General features: G+C 41.8%; 1 protein-coding gene across 2 annotated transcripts in view; it reads right to left on the reverse strand.

Moving 5' to 3' along the window:
* The window catches only part of HHAT (hedgehog acyltransferase), a 419,237-nt gene that overhangs the window by 314,294 nt on the left and 81,843 nt on the right, over positions 1-23,100 (reverse strand). The window contains exons 5-6 of one of the 2 annotated variants that reach the window (XM_079107609.1): positions 21,255-21,365; positions 7,863-7,976 (exon numbers count right to left, since the gene is read on the reverse strand). The exons of the other annotated variant lie outside the window; for it this stretch is intronic. Coding sequence (XP_078963735.1) covers positions 7,863-7,976; positions 21,255-21,365 — 225 coding nt within the window. The remainder of the gene's footprint in view (positions 1-7,862; positions 7,977-21,254; positions 21,366-23,100) is intronic. 2 annotated transcript variants of the gene reach the window in all.

Genomic DNA, 23,100 nt, shown 5'->3' on the forward strand with positions numbered 1-23,100 from the left:
GTGTTCCTGAAAAAAGACTATGGCCTTTTCCTCCTCTTCTGAAATGGATATTCTTCAACCCAAAGGGAAATCTAGCTGGGAGCGCCCCTTCCCACACCCTCTCTATTCTGTGCTCTGGGCTCCAAGTGATAATTAGATGTGCCTGAGCTCTTTCCCTCCTCACCTCACCTCTGTGGGGATAAGCAAAAGCGTCAAGCTGTGGTCAGGACTCCTGTTGGCAACAGTATCCGACTGCTCTGCATTAATTCTTTTTGCACATCTGCCAAGAAACCACTTAGTGGAAACATCGTTTGAGAAATAGAAAAGGAGTCAATCAATATTCTCATGCATGGCATAATTTATTACATACTACATAATCAAATGCAGCTGCTGCTGAAATACACTTATAATATATAAGAAAAATATACATACATATTAAATCTCCCCAAGCAAACAGGGAAAAAAAAAAAAAAAAAAACACCTCATCCCAGAGTCCAAATAACTGCCTTGGGCCAGCTTTCCCTGGGAGCAAAGGCCAGGGGGTTCACACTAAGGGAATTTCACCCCTTCACAGATGGGCACTGATGGAGGTAGAAGTAGTCAAGGAAAGCCATTAGTGTATGAGTCGCCTATTTGGTGTTCAGAGTTGACAATCTGCTGGAAGTGAACTCCAGAGCCAAGGCCACACGGGACTGACCATCTGCACATCCTTAGTGAGGAGCTCGGCCGTCAAGACCAGTGCTGATCGTGTGGGTCCTCCCAGTCGGGGGTACAGAAGAAACTGCTCTGTGATCAGCAGCAGCGCCCACCCTTTGCACCCCCCGCACCAGGCTGGTCTTCTCAAAAGTTCACACAGGGGTATTTTTAGTTCTGAGGGCAGAGAACACCATGTCTCAGGTGGTGGTGAGGCCACGGTGGCATTCTAGAAAGGAGGCAACTGTCTGACCCGCCCAACATGCAATCCAACCATAACAAACCCATGGCCAAAGCTCAGAGCCATTACTCAGCCCCGGCTCCCAGGGCACTGGTCCGTGTACAGTCTCGCCAAAACCCAAAGAGAAAGCCCTGCCCAGCGGAAAGGCATTTAACCTCTGCCAACGAGCTCAGTGGAAAGTTTTACTACTTCTCATGACCCAAAAATGTAAAAATGAAAGAAAGAATATTGTGCTTTTGAAAGTAACCTGCCTCTCAGTGGGAGGAGGTGGGGCAGGTAAGGGCAGAGCCAAGGTTAGATCTTAGATGGAGATGGGAAGCATCCTCGGGTTTCTGGTTTTAACCAAGATTCACGAAAGCCTGACTCTTCACAGCATTGCCCGTGGTTTATGATGCCTCAGAGGATGGGAAAATAAAAGTCAACTGCAGCCCAAATCTTCCACCCTGAATAAGAACCAAAAACAACTACCCCAATGAAGGCCATCTGGAAGACTTAATCCAGGTGGCGAGAGTCTGGAGCTAATGAGGCCAAACTTGCGGTTCGGACTTACACAGGGGCCAAGCAGACTCAGACAAAGCAAGGACTGTGCCCCAGCCACAGGCAGATCCCGGCCCACCAGCTGTCTCACAAATCAAACCTGTGGTCACCCAGGGGATGAGACAGACACACACAAGGAGATGACGCAGTGCTCACTCTGCTTCATTCCAAGAAAAATGCAAAGAACCCCTCCTACTGACAGTGGATAACATAAGCGCCACAGAGAAAAAGCCGTCCACCTGTCCACCGTGCCTGAGAACAACGCGAGAAGCCAATGAAGTGAACGCCCATTTGCTTCGAAGCCATAGCTCCAAAGCCACCTCCTCAGAGTCCATCCCGAATACAGAATGGCCACTGTGGTCCACTGGTTGTCCCAGGCACCCACTGCAGCTGGCACAGCCCGTGACCGCCTCAGGCAGCTAGCACAGTGATCAGCATTTGATTTCCTCTCCAACTTCTCACTCCACCATGACTCCCAAGGAAAGGGACTGTATCTCCCAAACCTTCCCCCAAGACAAGCTTGAAACAGGTTCAGGAAAAGCTCTTCATGGGAGAACCAGCGGCGTGGATAAGCAGACGCAGCTGCTGCCCTTGAGCATCTTGGCATCTCAAGAGAGTCACCTTCATTCTTACACACCACAGAGGGAACTGCTCCTAAGAGCACGTGCCAGTGAGAATAGCAACAGCCACCAGGCTCTTGGCTGTCATCACTGGCGAGGAGAACCTTGAAAAACATCGCCCATTGTTGGGGGCTGTGCCATGTTGGCGGCGCCGGGATGGCGCCTGATCACATCGGCAGCGAGGAGGTTAATTGACATAAGCACACTCAGGTGATTTTCTCGTCCATGCACACAATGTATGTGCATGTGTTCTCGAGCACTAATTGCCTGCTCGGAGCGTCTCGCCTAATCTTTGCGTAAGAGGCGTGGCCCTGCTCTCCGCCTCCTGGAGGTGATATAAGCGTAGGCGGAGCGAGACAGGCACGGACAGCAGCCATTAGAAGCAGCCAGAGGGGAAAAACACAGACAGCAGCCATTAGCAAAAAAGCCAGAAGAAAGAACACAGCAGCGAGTAGGGGCAGTGGCGGAAGGCAGATCGCTAAACGGAGAAAAGCCTGTCTTTCTTTCAAAGTTTCTCTCTTAAGCAAAGTTTCTTTCTCTCTGATAAGCGGGGTCTCTCTCTCTCTCCTCTCAAAGCAAGTAAACCTCATTTCCTCTATGAAAAAACAAGCAAGAAAGCAGTGCACTAAAGAGAAAGATAGAGGTGCCTCAGTTTCCACTCCACCACCCGTAAGACCCGTGCAAGTTGTTGCTGCAGGCGGTGACAAATATCCACGGATTTTGGAACCGCAAAGAGCCAGTGACAGCCCATCAGCCTCTCTCCACAACCCCAAGAAGCCAGCAGCATCATCTACTGAATGACTAAGGGCTCAGGCTCAGAGACACGAAGTAACCTGCTCGGGCTTATGGGCCTTGAGTGCAGGAAAGCTGCCCTTTACCAAGTGCTCTTCTTAACACTCCAAGTACAGTCGACCCTCCTATCTGAAAGTTCCGCATCCGAGGAGTCACCCAATATCAAGTATAAAATCTTTAGGGAAAAATTGTACCTCCACTGAACACATACATTTTCCCCCTAATTTCCTGAAATAATAGCATTACATTGTTTAGCATCCATGTTGTATTAGGTATTAAAAGTATTCTAGAGATGACTTGAAGTGTACAGGAGGATGTGTGTAGGTTATATGTAAATATGTGCAATTTCATATAAGAGACTCGAGCACTTGTGGACATTGGTATCTTGGGGAGAGGGGTTCTGGAACAAATCCCCCTGTGGATACTGAGGAGATTGCCTTCTAAGGCAGAAGGAACCTGAACTTAAAGTTACAAGTAAATTAAATGGAGAAACATTGCTGCACTCGGTAGCAAACTTCTAACACATGAACCCTTTGGGGACACACTCAGGCCATATCCAAACTATAGCAAGTATCTAATTTTTATAGCAATTTTTAAAATTTCTTCTAAATGGTTATACAAGACAATAGAATGCATTTTGACACATTGTGCACAAATGGAGCAGAACTTCTCATTCCTCTGGCTGTACATGGTGCTGAGTCACACCAGTAGTGTAATCGTACATGTATACAGGGGAATAATGTCTGTCTCATTCTACCGTCCTTCCCATCCCCACCGCCCCACCACTGCCCTCACTCGCCTCTGCACAAAGTCCCTTCATTTTTCCCTACCTGCCTCCGCCATGGATCAGCATCACTTATCAGAGAAAACATTCGGCCTTTGGGTTTGGGGATTGGGCTTATTTCACTTAACATGATAGTCTTCAGTTCTCACATTTCTAAACTTTCTAAACAGAAATTGTATCTGATCTATTTCTCCACAACTTGCTTTATTAGCTCAAGGTCATCGTTCAGAAATTCATCCACACTGACAAAATTATAGCTATAATTAATTCCATTTCATGAAATAATTCACCCCCAATTCATCCATTTCTCCAAAATGTACATTTGGATTGATTGCTTCTGGTTCTTCATGATCAAAAACATCACTGCAAAGAACACTTGGCTAGTGTGTCCTGGCAGGAAGAGGAGGTTCTCCAGGGTATGTGTCAGAATTACACTGGTAACTATGCCTCTTTGATTTTACTAGGTAATGTGTTCCAGAGGAGCTGCACCAAGATACATGTCCACTGCCTCTGGATGAATTCAGGTGGCCCATACCTTATATCTTCAGGGGATTTTTGTTTTGTTTTTGCCAAACTGGAAAGTGTGAAGTGATATATTATGGTAGTTTTAAGATGCATTTGTCTGATCATTATTGAAGCTGAATATTAAGTTTCTTAGTTCTTTCTTTCCTCTTCCACAAATTCCTTTTCATATATTATGCCATTTTTCTACTTAGTGATTTGCCTTTTATTAGTAGTAGTAGTAGTAATAATACTGGGAATGAAAGCGAGGGCTCTTCACCTGCTAGGCAAGTGCTCTAGCACTAAGCTACACCCCATCCCCTGAAATCTCTTCATACAATTTATACACTAAGTATTTGTCAGTTTGCAAATAATTTCCCAATCAGTTAACTTGCCTTTTCACTTCCTGTATTGTATTTACATGAATAATCTTTTCCATCAGATCTGAAATGTCCACCCTGTCATAAATCAAATTTCCATATAAGGGTGGTTATTTTCTAAATTCTATCCTATTCTATTCGTCTGTTGGTCTGTTCTGATGCCAATATAACCATGTCCTAATTATTGTGTCTTTTTAATACATATCTGCTAGGTCATAGCTTCCAACTTGGGTTATCAATTTTTTCGCTACCTTCATACGATGAATTAGAGAACATCCTAGGAAACATTCAAATGATTTGTGCCTTGGATGTTTGACACAATTCATTCATTAGATTAGTGGGGGTTTTTTACAAATAGATTTTCAACTGCAGATTTATTTTAATGGTGATAATGGTATTAGGCTTTCTATTTCTTCATGAGTCATCTTTGTTGTATATTCAAGAAATTTGTCTGCTTTACTCACATTTTCAAAATGATGACCATAAAAGTGTGTGAAACACTCTCTTACTGTGTTTTTCATCTCTGTAATATCTATGGTAATCTGCTTTTCCATTCCTAATATTCTCTTTTTTCCCTTGATCAGTCTTGCCATTGATCATCTCATCATTTCTGCTCTTACGTTTTCCTTCCTTCTTTCTTTGCTGTCTTTATTCCTGCTCTTCTTTTTCAGCTTACATTGTATATTTTCGCTCATGAATTTCAGTCTTGCCACTTCAGACATACGCAGGTAGGGTTAGGTCTAATTCAATACCACCTTATCTGCATCTTCCAAATGTTTATATCTAATGTTTTTTCTATTCATTTATGGATATTTTTAATTTCTAATAAGTTTTATTCTTTCATGCATGAATTATTTAAAATGTTTCTTTTAAAATTTCTAGATCAATTAGCGTTTTTAGGTCATCTTTTTTACTGCTTTTCAACTTAATTGCACTGAAATTAGAGGAGACGATCTATGTAAAACACATCCTTTGAAATGTGTTCGTCCAATGTGTAGTCATTTTGAGCATTCTGTGTGTTCTTTAAAAAGAATGTAGATTCTCCAGTGTTGAATGCAACAACTTTTATATATGTATACATTCTTTGTTATATATGTACACACATATATATATGTATGTATTTTGCGCAAACATTGTTGTATGTTTGTATTTTTCTCTTTATATGAAGCTTATTCGTTGTATTGTTCTTCAGTGGGGTTTTTTTTCCCTTCACAAAATATTGATTATTGAAGGAGTTATATTAAAACCTCTCCTTATAATCACTGACTTACTTATTTTTATTATGGTTCTGCTTTTGCTTTATATATTTTAAAATAAACACATTTATACTTGTGATATCCTCCCAAACTCTTCATTATTAAACAATGACCCTTTTTGACACTCGTAATACCGTTTTCCAGTTAGTATTTTGTTAGGGGATGTGGGAGTTTTGCCCAGAATAGCTTTTCCCACCTTTTACTCTTAAACTTTGTTTCCTTCTGTTTTAAATATATCTAGTTAAGAAGTACATCTGGATTTTGTTTTATGTTTTTGGTTTTCCTTTTTTCTGGGTATTTTTTTAAATCTAGTCTGACAATCTTCATCTCTTTAGAGAATCCGTTTATACTGATTGCAATTACTGACATGTTTTTATCTATTTGTCCCATCTCTTTTGTGCTTTCTCTTCATTCCATTTTTTCCATGTTTCATCTTTACTTGTAGTGATGAAAGTTCTAACAAATGAAGCTTGTCATATTTGAATGAAGGGAAGGAATAATAGTTTCTTATCAACCCTCTTTTGCAGAGAATGAAAAACTAAGATTCATGGGGAAAACTTTCCTAAGGTTTGAAAGCTGATCAATGACAAAGTCAAGGGCCAAACATGAGTAACATAGATCTGGTACTCTCTCCCACTAGCCAACCGGTCCTTAACCAGGCTGTAGTAGAAAGAGTTGACATCTTACTACAGGCTGTCTTCAAAGTACTTCATCTGTCCCTCAGAGGTGAAAGGTGCTAAGCTATTCATTTGCACGTGGGAAATCCGAGACTTAGAGATATCTATGGTATCTATAAGCAGAGAAACTTTGTATTATAAATAAAAGTGTTAAATTTCTAGAAATTCTGAAGTTCTGAAAAAAAAAAAAAAACTGAACAGAAGTTTATAGAAAACAAAAGACATGAAGAGTTGAGGTGGATACACATTTACCAGCTTAGGAATTTGTTAAAAGCTTGTATTGTTTATTATTCTTGCTCAGAAAGTTGCATGAAATTTTAACATATTCAGATCTGACAGTATTTAATATTTTAGTTTTTGCCACTTTAGAAAATGGAAGCAACCACTTGAGTACAAAAAAGTAATTGATATTTAACTTTGAGAGAGTTGGCGTGCTCTTGGGATTTCCTGTCTTCCAGAATGAGAAGCCAGCCTAGAAAATAACAATTTTCAAGAAAGAGCTGAAAAATGTCCCAAGTTCAGTGTACATCCGTGACCAGGTGGCACCTGTTCCTCAGTCTCCCTTTGTGGTCTCCCTCCCAGAAGCCACTTCTGTCCCTCAGTTCATCACCTTCATGAAGCTTTGCAAGTCAAATATGTTTCCTGAGTTGACTTTCAAGTCAGTTTGCATGTGTTTTGTTTTTACCTTACAGATTTTAAAGCACAGACTCTTTTTTTTTTTTTTTTTCCCACATTAAAAATTGAGATTAGTCAAAAAGCATCACTCAGAGGATGCTGGGCAAAAGCCAGGCCCTGGGATGACAGAGCAATTCTTCCTGGTACCTCAGCCTAAGAAGAGGATCATAATTCTGCCTCCTATGAAAGCACTTCATTATTATTAACACATGTTATTTGTACAAATTTATGGGCTTCACTGTGACATTTCTATATGTGCATATATTGTGCCTTGAATATTCACTTTAAAGAATCCCTTATTTTCTAAACCAGGCCAAGGTCAAAACAAAATACTGGAATTCTGATCTAAAACAGCCACAGGAGCACACCTTACTGGACACTAAAATTATGCTCATATCTTAATGAAATCATTCGCTTGCTTCTAAACTCGTAAGTGAAATCATATAGCTTCTCCCCATCAGGCAGCTCTTCCCAAGGTCATTTGATCAGCAATGAGCTTAGAGAACACCACCTGAAATTAGTTTCACTCTCATGTTCAATGTCTTGAAAGGGAACCTGAAAGAAGTAAAGGCAGGATGAGAACCTAAGACACCTTTATTTTAAAGGTCACAGTGACCATGACCAGGTTCCCAAGGTCAATACCTGCATCTCTTGATTCTGAGCTCAGGACTCCACAAAAAGCTAAGTAGAAAGAGGCTTAAAAAAGAAATGACACACATAACCATACCTTCCTTGCAAGCAGTGTGGCCATTTGAGACACTACCATGTGGCCAAGGAGGAGCCACACCAGCCTCTGCTTCCCCCATTCCATCCAGAAACTCCACTCAAAGTCGGTTGGGTCCTAAATAGGTTGAAAGAGGAGTTGATACGATCAGAGAGATTTTAGTAAATGGCTGAGTCAGAACATAAATTCAGTGAATAACACAACTTCAAAGAAGACCAGGGTGAGCCTAAATTCGGTAAAATAGCATTTACCCACTTCTAACCATTCCCCCTCAATGACCCTCCACCTGTTCTGTACTATTCCCTCCAGCTTAGCTGATTCTGCTGCCAGTCCCCAAATGAACCTCCTACTATCTATATAATTCAGTGTCTTTTGCTAAAGTTGGTCCCTTAGAATCCTCTATGGGATTAAAAACTATCACCATCCCCATTTTGTAAAAGATGAAACAGAGGCTTAAGGACATCAATTCATTTACCCAAGGTCACAAAGATAGTACAAGTAATGAATTGAGGCTCTCTCTGTTTAGACACCAAGACGCCTCCTTTAACAACAGAAATGTAAATTGGACACTAATAAAATCACTTACGGTCAGTCGTGTTAAATCTTGCTGTCATTGACAGGCAGCAGGGTAACTATAGAGAAATTAACTAATTTTTATGTAAACTGAAAGAAAGAATGAGAGGTTCACTTCCCTCCCTCTTCCCCTGGGGAAGTTCTGCTCGATGGAGGGCTTTGTGTCTGCATCCGTACCAGGTCCCATTCTATATAAGGCACCCTGGCAGGGGCAAATGGACACTTCTCAGAGCAGCAGACATGTGGACACCTGGGGGCCAGCATCTCAAAGTCCTAGGCTCAGGAGCTCCAGGGGAAATCATGGTGGTCAAGCTGAGCATGAAGAGAACAAACACAGATATCAGCCACCCACTAAGGACAGTGCAGGCTTGGCCACTGAGCAGCAATATCATGATGGGGTCAGAATCTTCTAGCCAAATTGTGGTCGGGGGGATGTTCCAATGACTACTAATATCAAACACCTCACCCATCTCTGTAAATGGATCTTGGAGCCCCACTTAATTGGATTTAGCAGTGGAAAATATTTTTGTACCTGAAAATCAAGAGACAATTCTATAGCAGTTATACATATTATAAAATGTCTATGTTCTAGAAAAAGACTATCTTAATTCATATCCAAATATGAATGCTAAGGGAACAAACCTCACAGTCTTAGCCTAAATTTGGACCTCAGATCTACCCTCACACTGGCTGTGATGACCTTGATCATGATACATAACCTTTTTGTTCTGTTTCTTCACATAGCAATAGTACTTATTGGGATTTATGAGATTTACATAACATACTCAAAAAGAAATGTTACCTGCTATTCATTGCTAGTCCCATGAGCTCCCCTTCCTTTGTTAACCACCAGCCAAGACTATACCATATTTACTTTGTGCTACTTGTTAAAAAAAAAAAAAAAGTTTTCCTTGTTTTTCCAAATAAAGAAATATGACTCTGTGCATTCTAAAATAACACATGTGCTCCACACCTCCAAGGTCCTGATATACACACAAACTGCTGGGAGATTCCTTGTACCATGCTAAAAATCATGGACCCAGCAGGATTCCATTTAGAGACTACTAACTATATTAGCACCACACAGCCAGACAGCAGAGCAGAGAACTCAAACTGTTAACCTGGCTCTCGATCCCTGATCCAGAACTACTGCCGCACCTCTAAATTTCCAAATTAGTGGAGAGTCAATTAATTGACTAAAGGTAAGCAAGTTCAAAGTTCATGTGATGAAGCCATGCTAGTAAATACCACTATCATAACAGGGAAAAAGGCAAACAAACACCCAAAACCAAAATTGAATATTTTTACTATCCCATTTAAAAAAGACCCTCACATTGTAGCTTTGTAAATATAACGTTCTTGAACACTAAAAATTTCATTTAGTATTCATGACCCCAGTCTTAACTATAACTCAAAACATTTCCAAGTTTAAGTTTTTAGGAGGAAAAATGATATAAGCAACAACAACAACAAAAATCTTTGTTCCGTTAGAAAACCCAGGACTACTGAAAATTCTGTGCTGGTAAAAATCCCATCGACAAAAATTACCTAGCCTTTCACCACTAATTCTTTTAGAAAATATTCATTTAAAAGAAAAATAACTTTCCCATCCTCCCCAATAAATATCTTTGTGATTCCCCCCAAAAGAAAAATATATATATATATGTAAATGTCTTTCTTGTGTCTATTGTCTCTATTTAAAATAGTTACCTAAATCGAATGACAGAATAGCTGAGCCAAGAAGAGAACAAGATGGCAAATAACTAGCAGTTAATAATTTGGGCAAGGAATATACGGATTCACTGCTTCTCTGAACAAAAGCTTTATGAACCCTGAGCTCAATCACACATCTCAGTTCCTTTCTGGACAGTTCTTTGCCAGTTAGAAACCTCTTCTCCAGTGCTGTAAAAGTGGAGAGTCGATACACATTGGGTATAAAGCCTGGCCAGACAGAATCAGAAGGACCTGTGCGGAAAGGGAAGGAAGGTTCATTCCAGGGAAGAGCCATTCACGTCCAGGCTTCCATGATACTGTCGCAACTGCTCCTTGAACCTCTTGAGCACACAGACCCCTTAGGCACCTAGCTAAAATACAGACTTTGACTCAGGAAATCTGGGTGGGGCCCAAGATTGTGAATTCCTAATATGCTCCCAGGTGATGCTGAAACTGGCCTGGGGACCACATTTTTAATAACAAGAGTCCATCTGATGAAGTATGCCCCCTTCTAACTCAAATTTCATAAACCCAGAGAATCCTTGAGAGCTCAGTCCACCCCACACAGACCATTCCCAGGCAAGGACACATGCTCTGCAGAAGACTACCTGACGCCTTCAGCGTCCAGGTCACCGTGGAAAACTCTGAGCACACAGATTTAAGACTTTACTGGACTGAATAAAATTTTAAGTGTGGTTGCTTATTCTGAAGCTTTCAATCTGCAACCAGGCAGTTTGGAGAGCTATGAGACACACAGTAGGTCTGATTCTCTTATACAGTAACTCAAAGCTCCTGGGGAAATACATCCCAGCAAAGAAAAAAATCTGGAACTAGGGTTGTTAACCTCCTCTTTTTCATATGCAGTAGTATTCTATTCCAGGCACTGTGGGAAAATACAGAATCTCTCACTCTTGAGGACTCCAGAGTCTAAATGGGAAGACTCCCAGTATCCACCCCACCTCAGCATCAAGATGTCCTGAAAAACCAAGAGCAAAGCAAGAAAAGTAACAGTGATGTGATTCAGCCATGTGTTTTGATCCGTTTAACTGACGGAGACCTGTCCTTTCTTCTCATACATTGATCAGCATTATAACCTCACAACTATCCTTAACATTGTTCCTTTAATAGACTTTATCTTTTAGAGATGTTTAAGATTCACGACAGAACTGAGCATAAAATACAGCGTTCCCACATACTTACCCACCCCCAACCCCTACACATGTACCACTTCTGCTATCAACCTCCCCCAACCCCCAAGACTAGCACAATCACCCCAGTTATGAACCTACAGAGACACACCATTGTCACTAAACACCCATAGCTGCTGACATCAGGGTTCACTCTTTTTTTTTTTTTTTTTTTTTTTTAGATTTCACTATTTTATTTGTGAAAAAACTACAAGCAGAATTCATAAATAGACATTTCTATTTAAAGCAGGAAAATGATAAAGTGGCTTCTAATAACATAGTCGTGCACATGCCAGTAACAGGAATATATTAACATCTTTTATTTGCTAGACAAAGAGCAGTGTCCAATATAAATTTCCCCAAAACATTTAAGACCTGTGAATTTCTGACCAGTTCACAAAACCACCAACTGACACTTTAGCATGAAGAGAAAACAAACCTAACAGACCGTCAGCTCTAGAGACCTTACAGAGCAGAAACTCCCAAAAGCGTTATACAAGCTGTCTTTCTGGGCAAATGGAAAATAGAGCTCGTATAATACATTAACAAAAATTCACAAGGTAAGATTATGTTTTGACATACTTAACAAGCATTCTCTATTTGTCTCCAACAAACAAAGCTAAGGAAATAATGTAACCATCTTTACACAGTAAATTAAGGTTACAGGTCATACACAAGAACAGAACTGCGTGCGCATTAAAAACTGTTCAGCTCCATTGTCAAACTCTAAATGTTGGCTCTTAAACCATTTTCGGTTACATACAAGCAAAGGTTATTATATATTCAGCAATTAATAAATTTTCAATAATTTAAGATACGGTAGCTTAAAAAAGTAGACTGAGAATGGTCTTGGTAAGGCAGGTGGAACATCTTATGGAAGGAAACTCACAGAAGCTCCTGCCGACGTGTTTGAACAGCCCGATTGACACTGAAAGGTTTGGGTTCGAATCTGTGGAGTCAGATGCCTTGACCTGTTTTAACTGCGCTTCCCGAGCAGCGCGGGCGGGTCAGTCACACCGAGCGCGAGGTGTTACCGCGCATGGACACTCGCCTCAACACTGTGCTTCTCCTTCTGCCTTCACCTGCTTTCTGTGCCACTGAACGCCGAGCGTCCGGTCCTTCCAGGGACACCCCCGTCACCTACGCTAGTGTTCTCACGCGTGGCCAGAACCCCGGGCGGACCGCAGGCGCAGGAAGCTGCAGGAATTCCACTTTCAGAGGACATGCCTGAGGGATGCCATCGAGCTGGGGAACTCAAGGTCTCAGGTGCCCGCCGCCTCGCCACCCCAGACGCCACAACAGCCACCGGCTGGCCCCGGGGCATCTGGTGCGGGGACATTGCCCACCGTCCATCTGGCCAGATGGCGAGCCAGCCCACTCACCCTCAAGCCAAGCTCCCCTTCCTTCACCTCTCCTCTTCTTCAATTTATCACGGAGGCAAAACCGAAAAACCAAGACACTGGCCAAGAAGCAATTAGCAGCCGCTGAGTAGCTGGTTCGTCAGCTTTCCACTAATCTAGGGGTCCGATCACTTTACATGAAACTGATTTTGAGAAAGCACACAGTGTTTCTGAACAAAGTGCATGCCAACACTTACTGGTTCAAAAAGCAGTGCAACCCACGAGTTTGGTGGCATTTAATTTTTTTTTTAAAAAGTTAATTAAAAAACTTAGCAATTCCTTACACCTCTGGAAAATAAATATGGCTGACTAATTTACCCTCCCTGAGACCCGTAATAAAAGGAATATTAAAACTTTTTAGAAGGAATGTCTTTGCAATATCCCACTAATATTAAAACGTGGATTTAAAATTCATAGTCAAATCACTATGTATTATATATTCGGATGCTTATAGAAAGCACCTGATTTCCTTTGGTTCATTAATAAATACTTTAAAAAGGTATTTAAAAAGATAAGCACAGCTTGCATCCCAGACACAAGCGTTATTTTAAAAAGGGGAACATTGTCCGTGCATCTGAGAATAGGACCACAGCGACGAGTGGCACTGCTTTGTAATCTAGGCCTTGGAGGACGAAGTCCAAATCATGGTGCATGGTGGCTACAGCATGTTTTAATGTAAACGTGAAAGGGACCTTTCCCACGGGCTACTCAATTCAAGCTGTTAATTTTTTTCTTTTACTTGTTGCCTCCAGACAGAAATCAGTTCTATCATCAGGGAAACCAGGTTCTAGCACCACGGTGTGATGCTTCACTACATCGAATGCCCTCCTGGGTCCTTAAAGGGAGATCGGACAAGGAAGGTGGACCTCAAGCTCCCACGCTCGAAATGCGCGACGTGAATGTGCAAGGCAGAGAGAAGAGACCCCGAACCCAAACGAAAGCAGGGCGCAGCAAGCAAAGGCCTCCGACCAGGGTTCACTCTTGGTGCCTCACACTCTATGGGTTTGGACCTGTGTCTAGTGGCAAGTCTCCACCACTGTTATATCACAGAGTGGCTTTACTGTCCTAAAAATCCTCCATGCTCCACCCATTCATTCCTTCCTCCTCTACTAACCACTGATCTGTTTTACTGTCTCCATAGTTGTGCCTCTTCCAGAATATCACATTATAAAGTCATTTTGTTGTTCGTTTGTTTGTTTTTTAACTCTGTTACTGATGAGTTAACTGAAGGTCAGAAAAAGCAAATCATTTGCCCAAAACTATCAGCAGGTAGAGATGGATTTCAAACCAAAAGAAGACCTGATACCAAAGAGGAAATCCTTTTTAATTGTTCTGTTCCCTCTGCCTGGGCCCCCTGTAGCAATACTATCTGACCAAATATCTCTAATCTAGAGGGTGCCTCATTAACACACCCATAACCACAAAGCCAGTCCAGGGACCTGTACAAAAAGTACCCAATAAACAGTACAATTCAAATCTCAGCTCAGTCTGCCTCCTTCTCACCCCACAACTCCAGGTGGACCTCACAGTACACCATTCTGTTATCCATTCCTCAATTCTAGAACTTTTATTAAACACATTTATTGTGTCACTTTTATTATAGTTAGTTTACATATCTATATTTTCTCTCTGGAGGAAAAGATGGTAAGCTCCCTGAAAGCAAGGACCTTGACTTAAATCTGTACCACAGAGCTGGGCGCACCTGTAATCCCAGGAGGCTGAGGCAGGAGAATCTGAGTTCAAAGCCAACCTCAGCAACGGCAAGGCACCAAGCAATTCAGCAAGACCCTGTCTCTAAATAAAATACAAACTAGGGCTGGGGATGTGGCTCAGTGGTCTGGTGCCCCTGAGTTCAATCCCCAGTACACACCTCCCCTGCCAAAAAAAAAATCTGCACCACAGATGCCCAACGTTCAGTAGACCTTCAAAGTGGTCAGGGGTGGGGAAGGAGCAAAGAAGTTAGACAGTCCAAGGCCTCCCTACATTTCTGCCCCTCTTTAAACATGGAGAAGTGACTATGTGGGCCTGAGTCTCCTTGTTGGTACAATGCAGAGCTGAACTAGCACAGTGTCTTAAATTTCTTTCAGAGGGAAGAAACATTTACTTTCTAGAAAGCCCTAGAGAGCACTGGTCACCCACCCACCCAGGGGTGGAGTCCTAGCTGAGTACCCACCTTGTAGAAGCGATGGAGTGATCACCCATCTTATATCCCACATGACCAGGGAAGAATCTTTTTTTTTTTTTTTTTTTTTTTTGCGGTGCTGGGGATCAAACCCAGGCCCTCATGCTTCCAAGGCAAGCACTCTACCATCTGAGCTATCTCCCCAGCCCGGGAAGAATCTTAAAAGAAAAAGTTCCTGGCAAATGAGGACTTAGACATAAACTCACTGCTGAGAAAATCCTTCCTCTTTCTGGCATGAATTTTCATTACCCTTAAACCTGGCCAGATCCTAACTCCAGCATCTGGGTCTCTTGCCAGGGTATGCACTTCATCACAGGGGGAAGGCTAGGACCTGATTTTGTGCTTTGTCTTGCATTCCCATACAATGCTGAAGGAAGACACAGGCCTGAAGTCTGTCTTCTAGCTGAAGATGACACATGTGGCCAAGAAGGTCAGGTCAACAGACTAAAATGTTGTTAACTTGCCCAGTACCAAGCACAAACTTCCAAGCACCCACCAAGGTGTCCCAAGTAAAGGAGAGAGATTCGCCCTCAGCCACGTCAGTCACACCAAGTCACCACTTGATGCAGGAACCCACTGCCCATCTGCCTGTGAGTAGGGCCAGGAGCATTCTCCTTATATCACACCTAAGGATGGCATCTCTTGCCATTGGCTCAAAGTCCACAGCTACAAATGAGGCAGATTTGTAGTGAAGGTCAGGGAAGACTCTCAGCAGCAGCACATCAACTAGTCACCGGTACCCAGGGAAAATCTGGAGTCACTGTGAATGTCATTCCCCCTTTGCTCTGTGCAGGACCTACTGCAATCCTGGGATCTGTTCTCCACCAACGGAGGTTTATTCCTGGCACCCTGTCCCCTCAGCATACCACCAAAATAACATGTTTAAGACCCTACCTGATCCTGTCAGTCCCTCCACTAAATACCCTTCCTGATTCTCCTAAGCATGCCAGAGAAGTATTTTCAGTGAGACTCATGGCAGGTTGTTCATAATCCAGCCTGTCTACCCCATCACCATCCTACCTGCCCTGTCCCCCTCATTCCACTTTACAACCATCACCCAAAAGTGCCTTCTCCCTCTGTTTGGGGAAACCTATCACTCAAACATCCTGTTAATGACAGCCTACCATTCAGGTCTTAGCTCAGGTAGAAGCCTTCTCCTAAGCCACCTGTTCCCATTCTGGATTCAGTGTCCCTTGCAGGTGCTCCAACACCACGGCTATCTTCATCCGGGCAGCCTCCCACAACGCACTGCAGGTGTAGGTCACGAGAATGCAAGCTCCTCTTTTGACAGGGTCGACACACTTAGCATTGTCTCCCCAGTAAATAAACAAACTAGACACTCCCTGAAAATGTGTTGAAAAGATGGAATGATTCTACAATGGGTCAAATCATTGTTAAGTACCTGACATAAGCACAGTCTATGGAGTAAGTGGAAGAAGAGATACAAAATGAGAGAATCTGGCACCTGCTCTCGAATGCCTATAAAAACACAGTTAGAGAACATAAACTCACAGAATATTTGTGGTAGATGATCGGATCCTCATATTACCTGCACTAACTCAAGGCCTACTCTCTAATATATCACTCACTCGCTCCAGAGACAAAGACAAGAAGAGTACTATTACGACAGTTGACCCAGTTCATGGTTCAAGTATAAGAATTCAGTAAATTAAATATGGAAAACACTTGGAATAATGTCTGGGATTTATTAAATACTATATACATGTTCATTAAGTAAATATATAAACAAACAAACTCTATTTACTTTGATAGCCCCAGAAACACAAATCCAGGAGTTTCCAAGCTGCACATACTCAAACTGATGGAGACATCCATGGTGAAACTATGAGAGAGTTGAGCTGTTCAAGCTCCTAACTCCAACCAAAAGAAATGAAAGAAAAAGAAACAAAAGGGAGCATCCCTCTTCAGAGAAGTCGTGACTTCCAAAATGCCATGAGAAAGCAACCTTGTTAATCTCCTCAAAAGGAGATTCCTGCTCCCTATGGCGGACACGGCTGATGGGCCCCATCACCGCTGCGCCAGGCCCCTCTAGCATGACTTCCTACACGTTGGAGGTTAGGTTCAGAACTACATATCCCAGAATTCCTTGTGGCTGGCATGTCAGCAAATGAACCAATTCACTGTGACTTTAAAGGTTAAAAGAACATAAAGTATAGGCTGTACGAATGGCAGCAGAGATCATTTGGTTGTTCTGCAGCAGCCATGCTGGAGATACCAGGGTCTCATCAATCCAGGGGTGCTGCAGCTTCCTGGTGTGGCAGCTTTTGCTCATGCACCCACAGCCCAGGTTCTCAAGCCAGCAAGCTGTACAGCAGCAGCAGTTTGGGGGTGTGGCTCTGTAAAATCACTTATTGTTGCTCCTGCAGCCTTTTCACTTATTGTGAAATATTCTCGAATCCCTACAATAATTGTCCTTCTTTTTAAAATGTCTAGGGTGGATTCTGTTGTCTGCAATAGAACTTCAATTAACATACTGTGAAAGAATAAATGTTTCTTCTGATCGGAATCCAGCTCTAGATTTATAAAAGAAGCATTATGAACATTATGTACTTTGAAGAACATTATTCTGAAATAAATCTTTTCAGTAGAAGAAAATACCAGTTTAGATCAATCCACTAAGTGTTCAAGAACTGAGCTGGGTGCAATGGTGCACACCTGTAATCACAGCTACTCAGGCAGCAAGAGAATTCCAAGTTTTCCAACCTGAGCCACTTAGCTAGATCCTAAGGGGACAGGGAAGGTGTAGTTCAGTGGTAGAGGATCCCTAGGTTCAATCTGCAGTACTGAAGGAAGGAAGGAAGGAAGGAAGGAAGGAAGGAAGGAAGGAAGGAAGGAAGGAAGGAAGGAAAAAGCAAAAAAAAAAAAAATGGATAACAAAGACAGTGAATGCTTGTTATAGTAGATTTACCAATGCACCTATTTATGTATTACAAGACAATTTAGAAAGTGACCTGCCTCACTCACCAGTCTGTGTTTTTCATTACTGTATCTCTTTTCCCCTCACACAGATAAAAGAGTAGAGAGCTAAATATAAATACAATCACTTCTTTCCTTACCTTCCAACCCAACATGTTGCAAAAACAAAACACAAGAGAAACACGAGGCATTTTTGTGTATCTAAGTCCCAGCCGCATTATTTGCTTATTATTTGCTTTGAGACTATGCCTGATTCCTAATTACACTGAGTCAAAGTTTCCCTGTGATCAGAGAAAACCTTTAAAAGGTTCTCAAAATCACAAACGTTCCCTTGCACGTTCAAAGACAGCAAACCCACATTAATGGTCTATAAATCTCCAGACAAGAAACACAAAAGGAGACTAATTTTGTAGGAATTCTGCAAAAAAGAAGCACTGCTCTCTGGATGAACTCAGGCTAATGATTCACCGAGCAATTATTGGAAGAGTTTTCTTTTTCTTTCAACAGCTGCTTTGCTATTTCTAAAATAATTTGAACTAAATCATTTTACTGCTCACCATTTCCAGAGACAATACTCTCTCCCAACAAAAACTCCTTAAAGGTAAATGCTTTCACTAATAAAACTTTTTTTTCCCCTGCAAATAGCACGTCTGAGTTGAAACATCTTTTCCATCCTGTACAAGTGAAGATATTTACAAGAGTGGAAATGGTACCAAGAAGCCAGGCATGAGCAGAACCAATCTGTGAGCCACACCTAGTCTCTTCACTACCCTCACCATCCAGTATGATGGCAGAAGAACAGAACTTCATGAAAGAAGAAAAGAGAAGCCCTCTTAAGATGACTTGAATAAATCACCAGGCCCTAACTAATGTGGGTAAATTCTTTGAATATGTTCAAACCAACTGCCAACCTGAACTCCATAACATCTTCTGGTTACAATAACTCTCTACTCATCTAATTTCTAGAAGTTACTCTGGATTATGAAAGACTATACATATCCTTGATTTAACATGAATAGATTTGTTTCCCTGCTTTATCTATGTTCTCCTTTCTTTCTGAAACTAATGAAGAAGAAATCTGTATTTTTCCATTTTCTTTTTTATTTGTTCTTACACATTTGTACATATATACAATATAATAATATTAGTTCATTTTCTGTTACTATAACAAAATACCTGAAGCTGGATGCTTTATAAAGAAAAAGAGGTTTATTAGCTAACAATACTGGAGGTTTGAGGGCCTGGCACCAGATCTGAGAAGGACCTCATGGTGGATGGCATCATGGCAGGAATGCATGTGAGAAGAAGATATCACATGGCAATACAGAAAAGTGGAGAGACTGGTATTTCATGAGAAGTAAGTTAATTCCTTAAGAGAGCATGGCTCCAATGGCCTCATGTCCTCCTACTCGGCCCTTCTTCTTAAAGGTCCCATCACCTTTTAACATCGCCATACTGGAGACCAAGCTTCCAACACAGGAAACATTGGGGACACACTCAAACCAAACCATAGTACAAATAAAAGTTTGAAAAGAAACATTAAATTTCAGGAGAGTCAAAGGTGCAAAAATTACGTTATTTCTCCCACACTTTTCGAACTGGGAAAACACTAACCCTGCTTTCTGTAAGGTATATGGGGAAAGAGGAATTGTAAACAACGAGTAGGACTGAGAAATAAGTCAGGGATGGTGAAAATTTAAGAGCCTGGAAGGACTAGAAACAAACTGCACAAACTAACAAGACTCCTCAGGGACACTCTGCTGACAAATCACATGCCCTATTCATGTCACTTCTCCAGAACACTAAAGAAACAAGGTATGTCCCAAAAACATGAAGAAAATAAAGATTTCTAAGCCCTCAGGGAATATGGTTTCTGCTCAGGAAGACTTTGCACACTCAAGCAAGCTGGTGTGCACACAAGTGGCCAGGGGAGGTGGTGCACGCCTGTAATCCCAGTAGCTTGGGAGTCTGAGGCAGGAGGATCACAAGTTCAAAACCAGCCTTAGCAATTTAGCGAGACCCTAAGCAAATCAGTGAGACCCTGTCTCTAAAAGATATAGTTAAAAAGGGTTGGAGATGTGGCTCGGTGGTTAAGTGCCCCTGAGTTCAATCCCTGGTACCCCCCCCCCCAAAAAAAAAAAAAAAAAAAAAAACGGACACACACTGGCAAACTAAAGTTCCAGATGGAATCTCAAAATGCTTAGGTCACCAGGGCAGAAGGCCAGTTAAGAAGCCAGCCTGATCAAAGCAAAATGAAAGAAAACCCAGCATCTTGGCCATCCGTCTGGAGAAGCAAAGGAGAATGCTTCATAATCCCAGATACCACCTGTTTTAGTCAGCTTTTTCACTGCTGTGACCAAAAGACCTAACTAGAACAATTTCAGGAGGAAAAAGCTTATTTGGGGCTTGTGGTTGAAGAGGTCTCAATCCATAGAGAGCCGACTTCATTGCTCAGGGCCAGAGGTGAGATAGAACATCAAGGCAGAAGGGTGTGGCGGAGGGAAGTGGCTCACAGGGTGATCAGAAAGCAGAGAGGGAAACTCCATTCACCAGATTTAAAGTATATACCTATTGGGGTGCCCCCAGTACCCACCTCCTCCAGCCACCCCTACCTGCCTTCAGTGACCACTCAGTTAATCCCCTGATGGGGATGAATTCACTGATTCACTGAATTCACTGAAAGCTCTCATAACCCAATCGCTTCACCTCTGAACTTTCTTGTATTGTCTTACACATGAGCTTCTGGGGGACACCTCACACCCAAACCGTAACAACACCTTACTCCCTGAATTTTATACAATGTATAGAAGACCAGAGAAGTAGGCAACCGAGTTTAGATGAAAGGACTCTCCCACACACCTTCACCTGCCATTTGCCCTTTAGCTGCCCAAGTTATCCAAGAGCATCTCTGAGCAGTCAGCGCCATGGTTATTATGGGGGTTGAGTGTGTCCCCCAAAGCTTCATGTGTCAACAGCTTGGTCCTTGGTCTGGTGCTGTCGGGAGATGGTGGGACCTTTAAGATGTGAGGCCAAGTGGAAGGTAATTAGGTCACTGGGAACATCACCCTCTGAAGATATGAGTGTAGTTCTCACAGGGTCCTGATTCATTCTCTAGAGAGCAGATTGCTATAAAAATAAGGCCTCAGCCGGGCACAGTGGCTCATGCCTAAAATCCCCAGCAGCTCGGGAGGTTGAGGCTGGAGGATCACGAATTTACAGTCAACCTCAGCAACAGCAAGGCCCTGAGCAACTCAGTGAGAACCTGTCTCTAAATACAATACAAAATAGAGCTGGGGATGTGGCTCAGTGGTTGACTGCCCCTGAGTTCAATACCTGGTACCAAAAAATAAAAATAAAAAAATAAAAACATACGGCCTCCGGGTGGTTTAGCTTCTGTACCCACCTGGTCCCTTTCCATTACTCCATTATGTTTGACCTGGCCAAGAGGGCCCTTACCAGAGAACAAACAGATGGAGCCACCTGCTCTTGGATTTTCAGCCTCTAAACCTGTGAGCTGAAAAAGAAAAGAAAAAGAAAACCTCTTGTCTTTCTAAGTACTCAGCTTCAAGTATCTTGCTATAGCAACAAAAAATGTACTAATGCATTTTCTGGGAGAGTGCTTGGGAGACTGGGAACAAAGACAAACAAGACCAGGACTCATCACATCTTCAGGGCACACAGCCTCCTCTTTTTCCCTACTGTTCGCAGCATCTGTTATCTCTCTTCAGAAACATATTGTGTGCTAATAAAATGGTTAATCTTTGTTATCATGCCTAAAATTTACTTCAAAACACTTTGACAAGGAGACTTCGAATTCCAGACAAGATATAATAATTACAATTTTCCCTCTCTCTCCCACTAAGAACAACTAAAAACCATGGACATTGTGTACATAAAATAATCATAAGACTCCAAAAGGTGGGAAGAAGAAGTAGGTTAGCCAGAGACATCAGGACTTAAGGAATGACAACAAAAGTTAATTAAATAAATAACTCACTGAAAGGGCTTACTAGCAGAAGCAGATGATATAAGAATCATTGAACCTAAGGATTGTTCAATAGATATTATATAATCTAAACAACAGAGAGAAATAGACCAAAAAATTTACAGAGTTTCAGAGATCTGTGGTACAATAGCCAAAGACCTAATATTTGTGTTACTGAATTTTCCAGAAAGAAAGAGAAAAAATGTGGTAGTGAAAAAATATTCAGTTTAAAAATGACCTAACTCTGTACTATATATAAGAAATTCACTTCAGGGGATGAGGGTGGAGCTCTTTGGTGAAGCTCATCCTTAGCATGTGCAAGGCCCTAGGGGAAAAAAAGAAGAAAACAGAGAGAGAGAGAGAGAGAGAGAGAGAGAGAGAGAGAGAGAGAGAGAGAGAGAGAAACAAAGAAGTTCACTTCAAATAAAACAATATGGGTAAGCTGCCACGTTCCTGGACTTCACACTTCACTATGGTTTTGTAAGATTCCCCCACCTGGGAAACCAGGTGGAGATACCCAGAATTTTTCTGTACTACTGTTCGACTTCCTGTGAGCAAACAACTATTTCAAAATAAAAGACTTCAAGCAAAAAGGGAAAAAACAAAAGAAAGAAATTGTACTCAAAGTCATAATAGACAAAAAGGGACACAACCAGTTTCTATGGTTGAACCAGGATAAGCCTAGAAACCAGCCACCCAGACCTTTGCTTCGCCCCCTAATGGTGGCTCAGGAGACTTGTATATTTGCAGAATCTAAGTTGATGATTCAGCCTTCTAATTTGCATACCCATCGTACCCTGCACATAGTAATCGTTCAAGTCTTTTTTTTTTTAAATACTTTTTTCAACTCAACATTTCTAACTGTGAGACGTTTATTTACAGATTTCTTATACAAACAACTTTAGGCAGTAAATAGCTCTGGTGGGTGAGGCATCTTAGTAATGATGAGCCACCATCACTGAACTAGGAATTGCAGTTACTGGCATAGAGCAGTAACAAGCACAAACACATACTCTGGTTTCTCTTCAAATCGTATAAATCTTTCGCCTTTTACTAAAGATTTCCGTGGAGAGGAACAATTCTGAGTCTTCAACTAATTTTTTGAGGCCTTGTTTAAGCAAGGCTAATATTACTGTTATAAAATAAGACGTTGTCTTCTTTTGAAGGAAACACTGAAGCTAGAGAGATCGTTACTTAGTTTAGGTTGTGTCAATATGTGTTTTTTCAGATTTTACAGAGGCAAGGTTTTACTAGCTTGCTATCA

This window comes from Sciurus vulgaris, assembly GCF_902686455.1.
Source record: "Sciurus vulgaris genome assembly, chromosome: 12".
Lineage (NCBI taxonomy): Eukaryota > Metazoa > Chordata > Mammalia > Rodentia > Sciuridae > Sciurus > Sciurus vulgaris.